General features: G+C 38.7%; 2 protein-coding genes across 4 annotated transcripts; one reads left to right on the top strand and one right to left on the bottom strand.

Annotated features, from left to right (window-relative positions):
* Positions 1–2,201: 2,201 nt before the first annotated feature.
* Positions 2,202–3,745, bottom strand: LOC135633303 (ethylene-responsive transcription factor ERF113-like). Its single transcript, XM_065142619.1, has 2 exons — positions 3,174–3,745; positions 2,202–2,914 (listed from the first exon to the last, which is right to left on the bottom strand). The coding sequence occupies exons 1-2, from the start codon at positions 3,322–3,324 to the stop codon at positions 2,376–2,378; spliced, it is 690 nt and encodes a 229-aa protein (XP_064998691.1). The 5' UTR covers positions 3,325–3,745; the 3' UTR covers positions 2,202–2,375.
* A 3,436-nt stretch (positions 3,746–7,181) lies between these two features.
* Positions 7,182–14,208, top strand: LOC103977130 (uncharacterized). Of its 3 annotated transcripts, none has more exons than XM_065143077.1 (13): positions 7,182–7,600; positions 7,745–7,857; positions 8,074–8,171; positions 9,421–9,504; positions 10,344–10,471; positions 10,662–10,734; positions 10,827–10,872; positions 10,978–11,087; positions 11,260–11,367; positions 11,464–11,523; positions 12,104–12,165; positions 13,153–13,468; positions 13,610–14,208. In XM_065143077.1, the coding sequence occupies exons 2-13, from the start codon at positions 7,773–7,775 to the stop codon at positions 13,832–13,834; spliced, it is 1,395 nt and encodes a 464-aa protein (XP_064999149.1). In that variant the 5' UTR covers positions 7,182–7,600; positions 7,745–7,772; the 3' UTR covers positions 13,835–14,208. The 3 variants fall into 3 exon arrangements, with proteins under 3 accessions (XP_064999149.1, XP_009390835.2, XP_064999151.1); XM_009392560.3 differs by having other exon boundaries at positions 7,741–7,857; XM_065143079.1 differs by lacking the exon at positions 13,610–14,208 and having other exon boundaries at positions 7,741–7,857; positions 13,104–13,380.
* Positions 14,209–14,308: the final 100 nt, after the last annotated feature.

Here is a 14,308-nt window from a genome sequence, read left to right as displayed (position 1 = left end):
TTGAGCAAATTTTTTTCGTCTACATGACATCATCATATGTTTATACACTAATTTTATATTTCTATTTGGTATAAACATTATTTGAATCAAGTTTGCTTAAAATCATATCAGGTGAAGAGATAATTATAACAAATCAAGTTTGCGATGGCGATTGAGGTTAACATAAGATGTGATGATGTCTTTGAGATAGAAGCCTAATGCTAATGTCACATTGCTAATTAGAAGGAAGGAATCCATTCCTATGTACTCTTCCTTTCAAGTTAGGTTTAGGTAAGGATGTTAATTACAAGGAAAGGAAGGAATCCTTTCCTTTGTACTCTTCCTTTCAAGTTAAGTGTAGGAATGTTGCCTAACTCAAGCATTACTAAATCTTAATTGATGAGACTACATAATTGGTTGTGGGCTCTTTTGATTCCTTGTGATCAGTAAGAGCATAAAAAGAAGGAAAAAGAAGAAGAAAGAATGGTCAAAATGTCAACTCCATGATGAATTGGACAAGCTTCTTTTGTTAGGTTCATCCCCAAAAATATATATTTAATGCCAATTTTAAGATGTTTAAATATTTGAATGGTACATATTTCATTCAAAAAAATATTGAAGTAATCATAAGCCCTTCTAACTTGTTTGGAACAGTTTCCTTGAAATGAGAAAAAAAATAATTCATTCTTTTTTCATTTAACTAGAGGTATTTATTATCTTACATAGAATATAAGTAAAGAAGACTGCAATTGATCTCAAATATTCGAGATATTATGGTTTATTTTTCTACCCAGAATTAAATTATCATTATTTGAGTCCAAATCTTGGATATATTATATATATATATATATATATATATATATATATATATATATATATATGAAAAAACATTTTTTTTGGGTTTAAACAAGACTGATTTCTAACTTTTCTCAATAGTTTGGGGATATTTTGCTTTAAACGAGACAATATTTCTGGATATTTTCTTGGTAAATTATTCTTACCAGAAAATATATATAGAGAGAGAAATATTATATATATATATATATATCAAGAAAAAATATTTTATTTTGATTTAGATAATTATTGTTTTTCTTTTAGCCACAAAACGCTTTCGAGGGTTACATGTGGCGACAAAGGTGAGAGGGAAGTCTGCTTCGTGGGCTCTCACGTATGAACTTGAGACGGGAAAAAGGAGTGCGAGAGTCGAGGCTTAAGCCGCAAAGATTGACGTGAGAGCCGAAAGCACCGCACGCCGCCCGCCTTCCTTTTCCCCGTGCACCGATGACAAGACCGCAACAAGCAACACATCCACACGCAGCAGAAAACACAAAACCAAAAACAGAAATCGAATCTAATTCACCTTTGTTTCCTCCGTGATCAGCATGAACCATATATGTTTCAATTTGATGTATTTTCCCATTGATCTGATGGGAATATATATATATATATAGGTGCATAGGTGTTGGTCCCCTGATCACAAGTAGGATGAACTGGTCCAAGTCTCTTTCTTCGTCACCTCCATTAATGGCAGTGCCCACCCTCTTTAACCAGTCCAAAGGAGTTGGATTTCCTGCCTACATGTCCTTCCTTCCTTGGCATTTTGGAGTCATTGTTCATGTCTTACAACCCATTGTTTCTCGATCACATTGGTTTGGCAGAATGCTTCTTTCCCCCACCTCGTCATTAGTATAACTCACATGAGAATATGCTTGCTTCTAATGATAGCTTTGTTTAATGGTTGACCAAACTCTGCCTCGATACTTGCCGCCATCTATTTCATCGGCTCATACTTGCATGTGTTAAAAGCAAGATGGCATCCATCCATGCATGCATGCAGGCAGGCATTATTCTTGTCTTCGCTGCATCTGGTCGATCGTACGAGTGATGCGGCCAGCGGGAATACGATCGGTGTACTATGCCTAGCTCGATCATGAAAGGGTTTTGGAACTTGCAATCGCTTGTCTTGCCACGATCTTTATTCCCCTTCCCTACTCAGCTGGCGGCACACGTCTCTTAGTTCTCTTTTTTTTTATCTGGTTCGTGTCGTACGTCTGCGTTGGATGAAAGATCGTTCTTCCCTTCTCGATATGTTGCACCGTTAATGATTTGTGTTTTTTGATTCATAGAAGCATGTTTGTCTAAGGTTCGTTTGTGATAAGCTCGAGAAAACTTGGGGTGGAAACTTCCCAGTTGGTGTGTGTGACACAGCAAAGAGATAGCAGTGGTAGGATAAGACTCGAAACAATGCATTAGGGGATAAGAACAAGAGGAGCCTGCAATCTTTGGTATCTTTGACGCAGTACACCTTTCACGAAGCCTTTGCGTCTCTCTCCATCGCCAACGTTCCTCTCCTTAACCTTGTGCTGCACCTAGCTGAAAGCCGGCCGAGTCATCACTTACATGCCTGGTGGCTGCTGGTCCTCGTGCTTGTGGCCGCCATGAGGCCACGAACCCGAAGAAGAGGAGCTCTTGAAATGCGATTGGCAGGTGAAGTCCAGCATCTCTTGCGAAGACGCCGCGGACATGGAAGTCGGCGATGTCTGGGAGGACGTGGACGTGAAGGTGCTCCCAGCGTAGAGGCCGAAGGCCGCCTGGTGCAGGTCTTGGTCCCTGCTCTGGAGGAGTTGCGCGTACTGGAGCAGGTTCGGGTACGAATTAGCCGCCGGCAGCCGCTGCGTCGGTGGCTGGGGTTGCCGTTCCGAGCCTCCTCCGCTCACCAAGAAGCCGAGGTCGGTGCGGCCCTGTACTCGCTCGGGGAAGTTGAGCTTGGCTTTGGTGCCTTTGAACCGCAGGGCGGCTTCATCGTAGGCAATGGCGGCGTCCTCCGCCGTGTCGAACGTCCCCAGCCATACACGAGCTGCTTTCCTGGGATCCCTTATCTCCGCTGCCCATTTCCCCCATGGCCTCTGCCTCACTCCCCTGTAATGTCTTCTGCCTACATTACACGTACATGCGTCTCAGCTAAACGAGAGAGAGAGAGAGAGAGAGAGAGAGAGAGAGAGAGAGAGAGAGGGAGAGAGAGAGAAGATGCAAACTATACATGAGATAATGCATTGCGTACTAGCATAACTAGGTTCTCTTCCCATAACTTCCTATAATTGCACGAAAGCATCACGATGAACGGAGATTGATTTGATGATGAACATATAGATCTGTGTCAGTGGTGCAAGAAACACAAGCTCCGATATATATACCTTGCTCACCGGAGGGCTGCGTCCTGATCTCCGCCGAGCCAGACCCAGATCCGCTGAGTTTTCCATCATGCTGGACCATGACTGGCTCGCCTCCTCCGGCGCCGACGGGTGGCGAGCGGGAGCTGATCACGTGAGAGAGGGCCGAGACCATGGCCGATGCGTCCTGATCGGCGCGAGCCGGGGTGTAGTACTGCGACAACCAGCGCTCCGATCCTTCCTTCTCCTCCGGTGCCTCGTCAGGAGGGAGGGGCCTCTTCCCATGCCTTCGATCCACCTTCTACAAATCTGATCTCCTCTCTCCAGCTCAGCTTCCCATATAATCGATCGACTACGAGTTACAGATAATGTTGTTGTCGTTGCCGGTGCGTGATGGGAGGAGGAAGAAACCAAAGGAAAAGAAAAGAATATGCGACTAGGAGAAGAGATATATATATAGATACAGATATGAACTGTAAAAAGAGAAAGAAGAAGAAGAAGAAGAAGAAGAAGAAGAAGAAGAAGAAGAAGAAGAAGAAGAAGAAGCAGAAGAAATGAAGGAACAGAAAGAGCGGAAGAAGTGAGGGAGATGGTGATAAGAACAGGCGTTGTTCAATGTGTTGGTGGGTGGCTTTTATTGGCTGCAAGTGTGTTGAGGTCCTACCTTGGCATTCTTTTTCTATCGTTCTTTGTTACCTTTAAGAATATGAAGGCCAAGCATCATTGAGTACATGTTCATGATTTCAATCAACTCTGCATCCTTTCAGCACATAACTTTATACAATGGTTGAATACACCTAATACATTGTTTTCATTATCATGACATAAAACTTCATGTCATGAGATAAACAAGATTGGTTTGAGCTTGTTTTTTGGGATGTTTTTAATAGGACAAACAACTCTTTGGCTTTTATGAACCTATCTATCTTTTGCCTCAAAGGACTTCACTTGCAGCCCAACTCCTTCCTGAAGCTCTTATCTACCTAAAAGATTAAAAGAGGCTGAGGATGCCATAGTTACTTCTATCATACTCCTCTCCTTTTCAGTGATCAATCTTAACTTTTATGATGCATGATGGCCAATACTAAGGTATTTAGCATTGAACCAACACCACTGTAACAAAGCAATATGGTCTATAGCATTTATCATATTGGAAAGGACATGTCTTGTGTGACAAGCTAGCCTAGCCTAGCTATTAATAGGGTAAGACTTGACCATGGAGGTCTTTGTGGATCTTCATGTGTCATACATTTTAATAAATGAGTTGTTGGGAGAGGAAATGGCACCAATTAATATGAGTTGAATTGTGAGATAGATAGTCTATTGTTCTTGGTCAATATATAGCCAAATACCACTGCTCCTGTGAGAATTAAAAGCAACACATCAACTACCACCTTGACCACCGAGCATTGAGCTTCTTCTTCTTCTTCTTCTTCCAGCGAGCTGATATCTCTCTCCACTGTGCTCTCATTTATGTTCTCAATGTGTACATATGATAGGCACATCAACTTACATAAACATCAAGAATAAACAACACTCTTTCGATATTAAATGTGTGTTGGACCCAAAGAAGCTTCAATTGTAACGACAATAAACGTATAATAAAAAAGGATAAAGTATTGTGATTTGCAGATTGGTCATAAAAACAATTAAACATCAGAAACCAAAGTATAAATTATATGAAATGATGTCTGACTACTCATGCATTAATTTTTGGTTACCTCTAATGGTGTTCACACAGATGAAGAATCGAAATGCTCCACCAAATGCTGATGGAACAACTATGTACTTGGACATAGTCCTGATGCAAGTACTTTGAAGGGTATATAATCTTTGTACATATATATATATTTGGAAATATTGTCAGATTGTTATAAGGTTCTCCATTATTTGATGCCTTACAGCAAAGTAATGGCTGAGATGATGTGGCCAAAATATTTTTTAGTGGTTGGCTTCTTAAAGCATTAACTTTGAGAGGATTGCAAATTTTAAATATTTTTAGTAAAACTAGATGAAAAATTTTAGACATGTATGATGTTTTACTATTGTTAACCATCCATGCATGGGTGAGATTGGCATATTCATCAAAGAACTGTTTTGATGTTTTAGTAAGGATAATATAGAAAGTTTTGTTTGGATAGTAATTTTTTGTTTTCAGTTTTCAAAAATATTTGACAATACCAAAAGTATAGAAAATTGTTTTCCTATTTTCCATGCCTCCACATCAGTACTTGGAATCTTCACAGAAGGCCACCTCTCTCTCTCTCTCTCTCTCTCTCTCTCTGTGTACAGTAAGACCCGAGTGAGCATATTTGATATTTGCTTGTCACCAGCTTTTGAAGCTCAAAGGAGTGATCGCATGACATCTTCTTCCATACCCCAACAATAATTCTGAAATGATGCAGTCATTATTCATCGTTCTTGAAGGTGGTCTGACATCACATAGCTGTTAATGACAGCATGGCAACTCTTTCCTAGGCATCGGTGGCAAGCAGCAGGCAGGTGGAAGACGAGCAAGCCACAACCAGGCAGCACCACCGCAGAGGACACCAACTTGGCACTGCCTGCGAAGCCCCATGTGGAGAGCTGCATCTCTCTCTTTTCCCCGTAGCAGCAGTCACGCGCCTTCACATGCGGCATTCGCCCCCCAGCGGAAGCAGAAGCAGAAACAGCGCACCAGACCACCCCCCCCACCAATGATTGACCCCTGCGCTCCTCGTCAAGCTTGTCTCCTCTGCTGGCTCGCGGGGTTGCTTTCTCGCGGCCTACCACCGAGCATGGGCACTCTCGGATTGACCGGAGCCACCGCGGTCCTTGCCCTCTGATCCCGTGTCAGTGGGTTGGCACCGTCGCCTTAACCGGGCGGGCCTCCCGTCCATTGAATTCCAACTCTCTCCCATGGATTCCTTTTGAATGCGGGCGGGCCCACACACTTCCATTTGCCGCCTTCGTGGGGCCCTCCCCGTTTCCCGTCCTTAATTTTGTGACACTTGTCGACTCACGAGGACTTCTCCACTTTTTGCCCTCTCAATTGGAATATTATATATATATATATATATATATAAAATATAATATCATAACATATACAAAATAAAATAAGAGATGAAAGGCTTATGAAATTGAAAGGAAAAAATTTGAGGAGATAATAAATTAAATAATAATATTATTACAATAATACACCACAAAAGGTGAGTGTTTGTCATAAGTGATCAAATTGAACAACTTAATTTCCATATAGGAGATATAAAGATGGAGTAACGATTCAAAAGAAATCCATCAATGGGAATGCATGGATCCTTGAAATTGGACGGAAGAAGGCAATTCGGTACGCGTCAAACTTTGCAGTGATTAGGACAATATCGAGACTGTGACTCGTCCTTGGATATGCTATCCAGCACATGCATCGACCATGCTATCCATTATTGCCGGACGTCCGAGCTTTGCTCCGTTTCATAGGCATCTCCCTACTGCTAACTTAACTTTAGCCACCAATTACATAACTATTGATTCCATCGGCATTGGACGGTGGATATTTTAGCTTTTTTATTTTATTTTTTAAACTTAATATTTTTTCTCTTTACTTAATAAAATAGATCATTCATATCTGTCTGTATGAAAGATCACCACCTCATTATTACCCTTTATATCTCGGATATTATTGACTCGAGGAATTGAGATCGAATAGTATTCTGTCAATCGATGATCATAATGATATCTATTAATAATTTGAGATCCGAGTATCAATTTACATTTCGATACCTTAAAATATTTTTATTTTTATTTATAAAAATAATTTATTAAAAATATTTATCAATTAAATTAAGAAGCACTCAAATATTATTTTCACAACAAATATCATATTTAATTCTAAATATTTCAGATCTTATGTATCAAAATCTTTACCAATTAAGTAGTTAATGAGGATCGAATGGGCCAAAAGCCGAGTCGATGCCGGCCCATGTTGATTTCATCAGCACTTTTTTATAATCTCAAAGCAAGGCTATTATGGGAGAGCGTGATGAATCAGACGGTTCTAAATTAGTTCGAGGCGGGATAGGAGGATACCGAGCGGTTCTGGCTGGTGCCCTCGGCTTTCATCTCCTCTTCCCTGGAGATATCGCCGCCCTCGCATCGAGCTCCTGAGGGTTTCCATCTCAGATTCGGAGGTCTTGTTTTTCCTTTATCCTCCGTGTTTATGGTGGTACGTATACTGCACTTGGAGATGGCGGTCGCCGGCATCGGAGGCGTCTTGAAGTCTCCGTTTCCCTTCCGCCGTCCGCTCGTCCTATGCGGCCGCCGCCGGAGCACCGCCGCCGCCGCTCCCGCTCCCTCTCCCGTCGCCGTCGTCGAAACCCTGGCGAACCCCAATCGCCTTGTCGGCAGCGGCGGCGACCAGGCCGGTCCGGCCTCCGCCCCGCCTTCGTCGTCTTCTCCTAAACCCAATGGAAGAAGTAAAATCTCTTTGATGATTTTTATTTTTCTCATGACGCCTTTTTTTTTGTTGTCGTCAAACAGTGAAATAAGGTTTTCTTGTTTTATCTCTCAATTCGAAGTCATTGCGGAGAGATCAATGTAATTTTGTTCTTTCAAGGTAGTGAGGGATTTCAAGGGTCTGAGTGGAAAATGCTGAGCTCCAAGGAGCTGGGAATTAGGTCTTCCATGATACCAAAGCCAACCAGAACGGTACTGAACGAGCTTCGAAAAAAAGGTTGTTTTTTTTCCTTTTTCGAGAAGTTTTAATAAATCGAATTTGACTAAGTTGAAATGCAAACATAGCAGATTTCTAGTGTTGCAAGCTGAAATGTAAGAGCTAATCATCTTTTTTTCTGTTGCTTTGATAACAAAACCTTGCTCATTGTTGCATCAAATGGTTATATTTGCTGTGGACTAAGATAATAAGTTCATGAGGTTTATGATTCCACAGGCTATGATGTATATCTGGTTGGAGGTTGTGTGCGAGATCTTGTTATGAAGAAAACACCAAAAGATTTTGACATTATAACTTCAGCGGATCTCCGAGAGGTTTATCCCTGCTTTTTCTTCTTTATAAAACTTGACGGTATCATTAAGTTTGGTATCATTTCAAATCTTTAGAAGACCTTTAGATCCCACAACTCAATATTTCAACAATGATACACATAACTGTTCCAAGATCTACAATGTAGATTTGGTAATGGGCCTATGGCATGGTATGTAAGGTTTAGGGCCTACCATAATCTTAAATGAACTTTTTGTTTCAAGCGATCCAAAAATTCAGACAGACAGAAGAGGACCAACAGGCAATAGTAATACTTTCTTTTGTATGACTAGTATTACTGCACATTCAGTTATGACCCTGCAGATAACTTCATCATGTATATTGCGACTCAAATGGTTGGTTGGTTTCTGCTGTTTTATAACCTCCAAGCACACAATGTATTTTGCACAAAGGCTTTTTCAGCTTATGACTTGGTTTGCAATGTATTTCATTGGGGATTTGAAATTTATTTTTCTTAATTAACAGCATGAGACCTAATCGATAGGTCTTGTAGTTCAATGGTGAGAACAGATCCATGTAGCAAACCTTATATAGCAGGGACATAACAGAATCTTGTTGTTGTGGAACATAATCATGATATAGCAAAATGGGAATATCTAGGTTTTCAAATAGTCCCTATGAAATCCATATTTACTCACCTTTTATAATGAAATCTTGACAGAGGCTCTACTTGTGGTTGTTATGTCTTATACTAATCCATGATCCTTGAAAGCTGACATGACAAGGCCCTTCTCTAGCAAGAACAAGATTAAACATCTTCTTTGGCAAAGGGAGGATATGTATAATTAACACAAACCTTTGCACTTGTTTGATAAAAAGGTGCATGTTTTAGGAAAGGAGAGAACAGAATGGGAAAACACTGTGGTTAATCAAGAGGAAAACATGAACCTTGGAAATATTTGAGACACCAGTATTCTAACAGAGTAATTACGTTTTTCTAATTTATTAAAATTATGTAGGGCTTATAAATCCTAGTAAAATGTTCTGGAATGGAGGGAATAAATGTATTATCACTGAAGTAGCTGGTTCCTCTTTTCATGCTGCATCCTGTGCTTGGTATAGACACTTTAATGCCTACTTCAGTAACATTTGGGTGGAACTGGGATGGCATGTTTGTACTCCTATTCTCTTCCATGGTTCTCTTGCTTTTCTGTTGGTTGGTTTCTTTATTGTTTTTAATGATATATGTCATCTATATCATATGTTAATTATAGCCTTACATAATATTTGCAGGTGAAAAAGAATTTTTCGCACTGTGATATAGTTGGAAAAAGGTTTCCAATATGCCATGTGCATGTTAATGACTGCATAGTGGAGGTTAGTTCTTATTTAAGATTTTTCTATTTTCTGCATAATATGGGCTTCCTGGTCCTTAGATTACTCAGCAAGATAAAGGTTCTTGCATATTTTGTTAGTTTCCTGTCAATTCAAATATGCTTAAACATAAAATTACAGATAAATATATCTCTCTTTATATAGATTCACATAATATGTACATTGTATATTTATACATGTTTGCATGTGAGGGACTGATGGAAAAAGTTGCTGGGGTTTTTCACTTGATTTTGGGGTGATCTCTTTTTCCTTCTTTTTCTATTGGTTGATTTGAAAGGGGGCCTGTGATTTAGGGCAAGTTTCTTTAGCACCAGTTTTATGTAGGCCAAGAACTATGATATTAGTATGATGTAAGACAAGTTGCTCTTGTTTGTTTTTTTGTTTATTTTAGATAATTTTCTCTTATACCATATCTGATGTAGAGTGAGCATCTTGATGTGCCATATACTTATTAGCAAAATCTATGGTTGGGATTACTTTTCATTCTTGTAGTGCATCTTCAGTCGGATATATTTACCCAAATTTCTTCCGTTTTATTTTAGCTTCTTATTCTTCTCCTTGAACGATCTTGATAAGTGGAATATAGTTACATAAGATGTTATCATGTGGCAATTTAATATTTTAAAAAACCTCCTGAAATATTACAATTATTGTAGAGACAAAATAAACAAAATAGCTCCTGCACACTCTGACACGCCGATTTTGGATTGCTAGACTTACCCTCCAGTGAGGATCAACTTTTTTATGAAAATCAAAAAATAACTTTCTGTAGTCAGGTAGATTCCTCATGTTAATTCACTCTTCTTAATCTGATGGAGCAGGTTTCAAGTTTTAACACCCATGGAAGAAAGCAAAACCATGATTTGACTAATTTTTCAAGATCTGGTTGTGATGAGCATGATTATGTTCGTTGGAGAAATTGTCTTGGTCGGGACTTCACCATTAACGGGTTATCATTTAGTCTCTTCAAAAGTTTGAACGTGATTTGCTTTAATTTTGCTTCTTTAAAAAAGTTGTTTTCCGAGTATATTTGATTCATTTCTCTTCAAGTGATTGCAAACATATTTGTGACATACTGACATGTATGCTTCTTTCCTTGGAAGCAGTTCTTACTCTCCCTTCTACCTTTTTCTTTTCAGGTTAATGTTCAACCCATATTCGAAGCTAGTTTATGATTACTTAGGAGGCATGGAGGACATTAAAAATTCCAAAGTGTGCATGTATTTCATAATTGTCAGACATTATTCTGCAACGACCCTTTTACCATGACTTTTGAGCTCATGTTTTTTCTCCTTTTCAATTAGGTTCGGACTGTAATTCCTGCAAATATGTCCTTCTCGGAAGACTGTGGTGAGTTAACTTATTTCCCACTCCATTTTTTAACCTTATTTACGTCTAGAAACATGTAATCTTTCTTTCAAAGCATTGTATGGCACTTCTTGTGATCCTTTGCAGCCCGTATTCTGCGTGCAATCAGAATTGCAGCTCGTTTAGGTTTCCGTTTTTCAAAAGAAACAGCCTATTCTGTGAAGGATCTTGCTAGCTCAGTACTTAGACTTGACAAGGTATCACACACACATATATATATAATTATATATATATATATATATATATATATATATATATATATATATATATATAATTTTTAGCCTTTTTCTTACTCTAGGTTTTAAATGTCAATTAGTTGATGAAAACCTTGTTTTTTTTGTCATTGGCACAATTTTTTCCATATTTTAGGGAAGAATCCTCATGGAAATGAACTATATGCTAGCATATGGATCAGCTGAAAATTCTTTGAGATTGCTTTGGAAATTCGGCCTTCTTGAACTACTATTACCTATCCAGGTCCATCATATTTCAATTGGTCGGCCTATTTTATTCATCATGTATCTTCTGATTTTGTTCTTTGCTGAAATTGAATGCTTTGATTGCACTTGACAGGCAGCATATTTTGTTTCACAAGGTTTTCGAAGGCGAGATAAGCGATCAAACTTGTTACTTGTATGATTAAATCTAGACTCTTTGTTTTTCTGATAACTTTTCATTTTCAGTATCTGACTTGGACAGGACAAATATAACAGCATTACATGGAATCAGTCTTGATATGGCAGAATAATGAAGATTTGAGAGATGAGATGATTGGAATCTTTGCTTTTGATCTATCGATCTTTACTTTTGATCTTTTCTCTTATAGAGAATTCTTTTTTGTTTGTAAACATAGGAGTCTAGTTAGTAGTCTAATATGACGATTGGAATTGTTTTCATTTTGAAACTTTTGATTTTCTCTACAGTTTGATGGTCATGTTTATCTTCCACCAACTTCTGTGAAATTCATCCAGTTTTTAACCCTCATCTTTCTTACCATGTCATCTCTCTATACTCCATTTATCTATTTAGTTTTATATTGCATCAAACTTGCATGAAGAAAGAAATACAAAGAAGGGGAGGTCCAGTAGACTGTTTTCTCAATCATGTGAACTACAAATTGAAAATGAACAAATATTCTAACATTTACAACTTTTTAGTCCATTTTAATTGTAGACTGAAGTTGCAGTTCTTTTGCTCGACTGTCTGTATGCAGGCTATGTTTGCCAACCTGGATAAGCTTCTTGCGCCTAACAGGCCATGCCATAACAGCCTCTGGTGAGTTGAAAATTCATTTTGGTTTTTCAGTTGCATTCAAAAAAATGCACTAACAATAGCATGCCAATACTATTCATGTCAAACACAAGTGTATCTTTGCCACTTAAATATTCAGGGAACTGTTTACCAATACTACCTTGTAGTACAGGATCATATTTAGATTTGTAGTTCACATTGTTCTTTTGAAATTCAAGTCTTTGTTTAATTTATGAAATCCTTAGAACTAACATGCCACTGGTACAGAGTTTGTGGGTGTCAGTTGCAGCCTGTCTCAATTATTAAACAACAACTAATTTGAATCAGCATCTATCTCAAACAAACTATGGAACAATAGACTTTTGTTGCTTTAGTACCACAGCAGGTATCACCCTCCTAAGTGTATTATGATCTTTATTGGCAGTGGGGCAGGATGAACTCATCTTTGTCATTTAATGGTCATTTTCAAGCTATATCGCTGTTCATCTGTTAGCAAGTCAATTGTGCTCCAATTTCTAGTTACTTTATGGTCTCATTGTATTTCCCTTGCTTTGAGTTAGTTCAAGTTTCAGTCACTCTCACCAATCAGTTTGAGTTAGTTCTGGACTTAATTCCAGTCTTCACTTGTTATTTTGGTTGGTACAGTTTCAGTTGTGAATTTATTGCTCAGTTCAGATGAGGCGGGGGCCATCGGGCTTTTATACTGGTATACCATAGTAGATAGATAAATAAAATAAGTAAATATATGTGCTGTGGTATCACCTCACAGATGATAATCCATGGTTACTGGAAACATGACGACGACATTGATATTGAATCTGTGATATGATCTTGGTTACTTTTTTCTGAACTTCTTTTTAGTTTTATATATTGCTCCATTTACTTAAGGCTTCCATTTATTTTCATTTTCAGTTATATATATATTTTCTGAACTCTAATCAGTGTTTCATTTTTTTTATTAGCATGATGTTATTCTACTGCAACGTTCTTAGTAGATTATCTACTTATCAGGGTAGGGATTTTAGCGTTTCATCAAGCACTAGTTCGTCAACCTCGAGATCCCTTAGTGGTAGCAATTTTCACCCTTGCTCTTCATAATGGAGGGAATTTGTCAGAGGCTGTAGATATTGCGAAGAAGATTACTCATTCACATGACGGTAGCTATTCGGAATTGTTGGAACCTCAAAAGTGGGATGCTGAAGGGGACTTGTTTAGTGACGTTATCGACCTTGCTTCGTCGGTTGGTTCAGCATTAAGTTCAATGACAGATGAGCATTTAGTTTCGCAAGCAATGGCACGATATCCTCAGGCCCCATATTCTGATTTAGTGAGTATAACATGGTCCTCGAAGAAGTAAATCAATGCTTTTCTCCATTCAAATTTTCTGATGGTTGCTTGTGAAATTTGTGACTAGCATCGATCATGTAACATGTTTCTTGATTTAATGGAACTCTTGCTTGTCTTGCAGGTATTTATACCGCTACAATTGTATCTGAAAGTTTGCAGGTTGTTTGAGTGTGTTAGATATGGACAGAGGGAGAGAGACTTGGTCACCAAAAGGGGGTGTAAAATAAACTATTTCACTCTTGCCCAAGGTGGGCTTGCCGAAATCCGACATGTTTTCGCCAGAGTTGTCTTCGACACAGTCTTTCCTCTCAACCTAGAGAATGAGGACAGAGCAAATCCTGCCTGAAGGATTAGTGACAAAATTGACATATGACAGGATCATACTCGAAAGAAACAAGATTGATTCTGCGCATGCCATGAAGATGTGTTAGATTTGGACTTTTAATCGGCAACCGTGGATATTATCTGTGAGAAATGCTACTGAATTGGATACTGGATTTCTGCTTTCAGGCTGGATGTCAGATCTCAAATAATCAGTCAGTCATGGCCTGAACACTTCAACTTGGAGAGCTCACCCATGTTTCTCGAGTTCTATATTGATTATGTTATACTACTGATGTTCTCATCGCGACCGGTGTAAATTTAGAATGAGCGTAGATGACTGTTGTCATTAAACAATTTTCATTTGTTATATGAGACGAGGGTAGAATCTTATTCTTATGACCTTTGATGCATGCAATTTGTGTTACACAGGCTTTGCCATGTGAGTACTTTTGTGAGTACATACTGTATATTATTATAAAGGATAAAAGGTGAAGAT

The sequence above is a fragment of the Musa acuminata genome, chromosome BXJ3-3, assembly GCF_036884655.1.
Source record: "Musa acuminata AAA Group cultivar baxijiao chromosome BXJ3-3, Cavendish_Baxijiao_AAA, whole genome shotgun sequence".
In the NCBI taxonomy this organism is placed as follows: Eukaryota; Viridiplantae; Streptophyta; class Magnoliopsida; order Zingiberales; family Musaceae; genus Musa; species Musa acuminata.
This window is presented reverse-complemented; position numbering and strand designations above follow the sequence as displayed.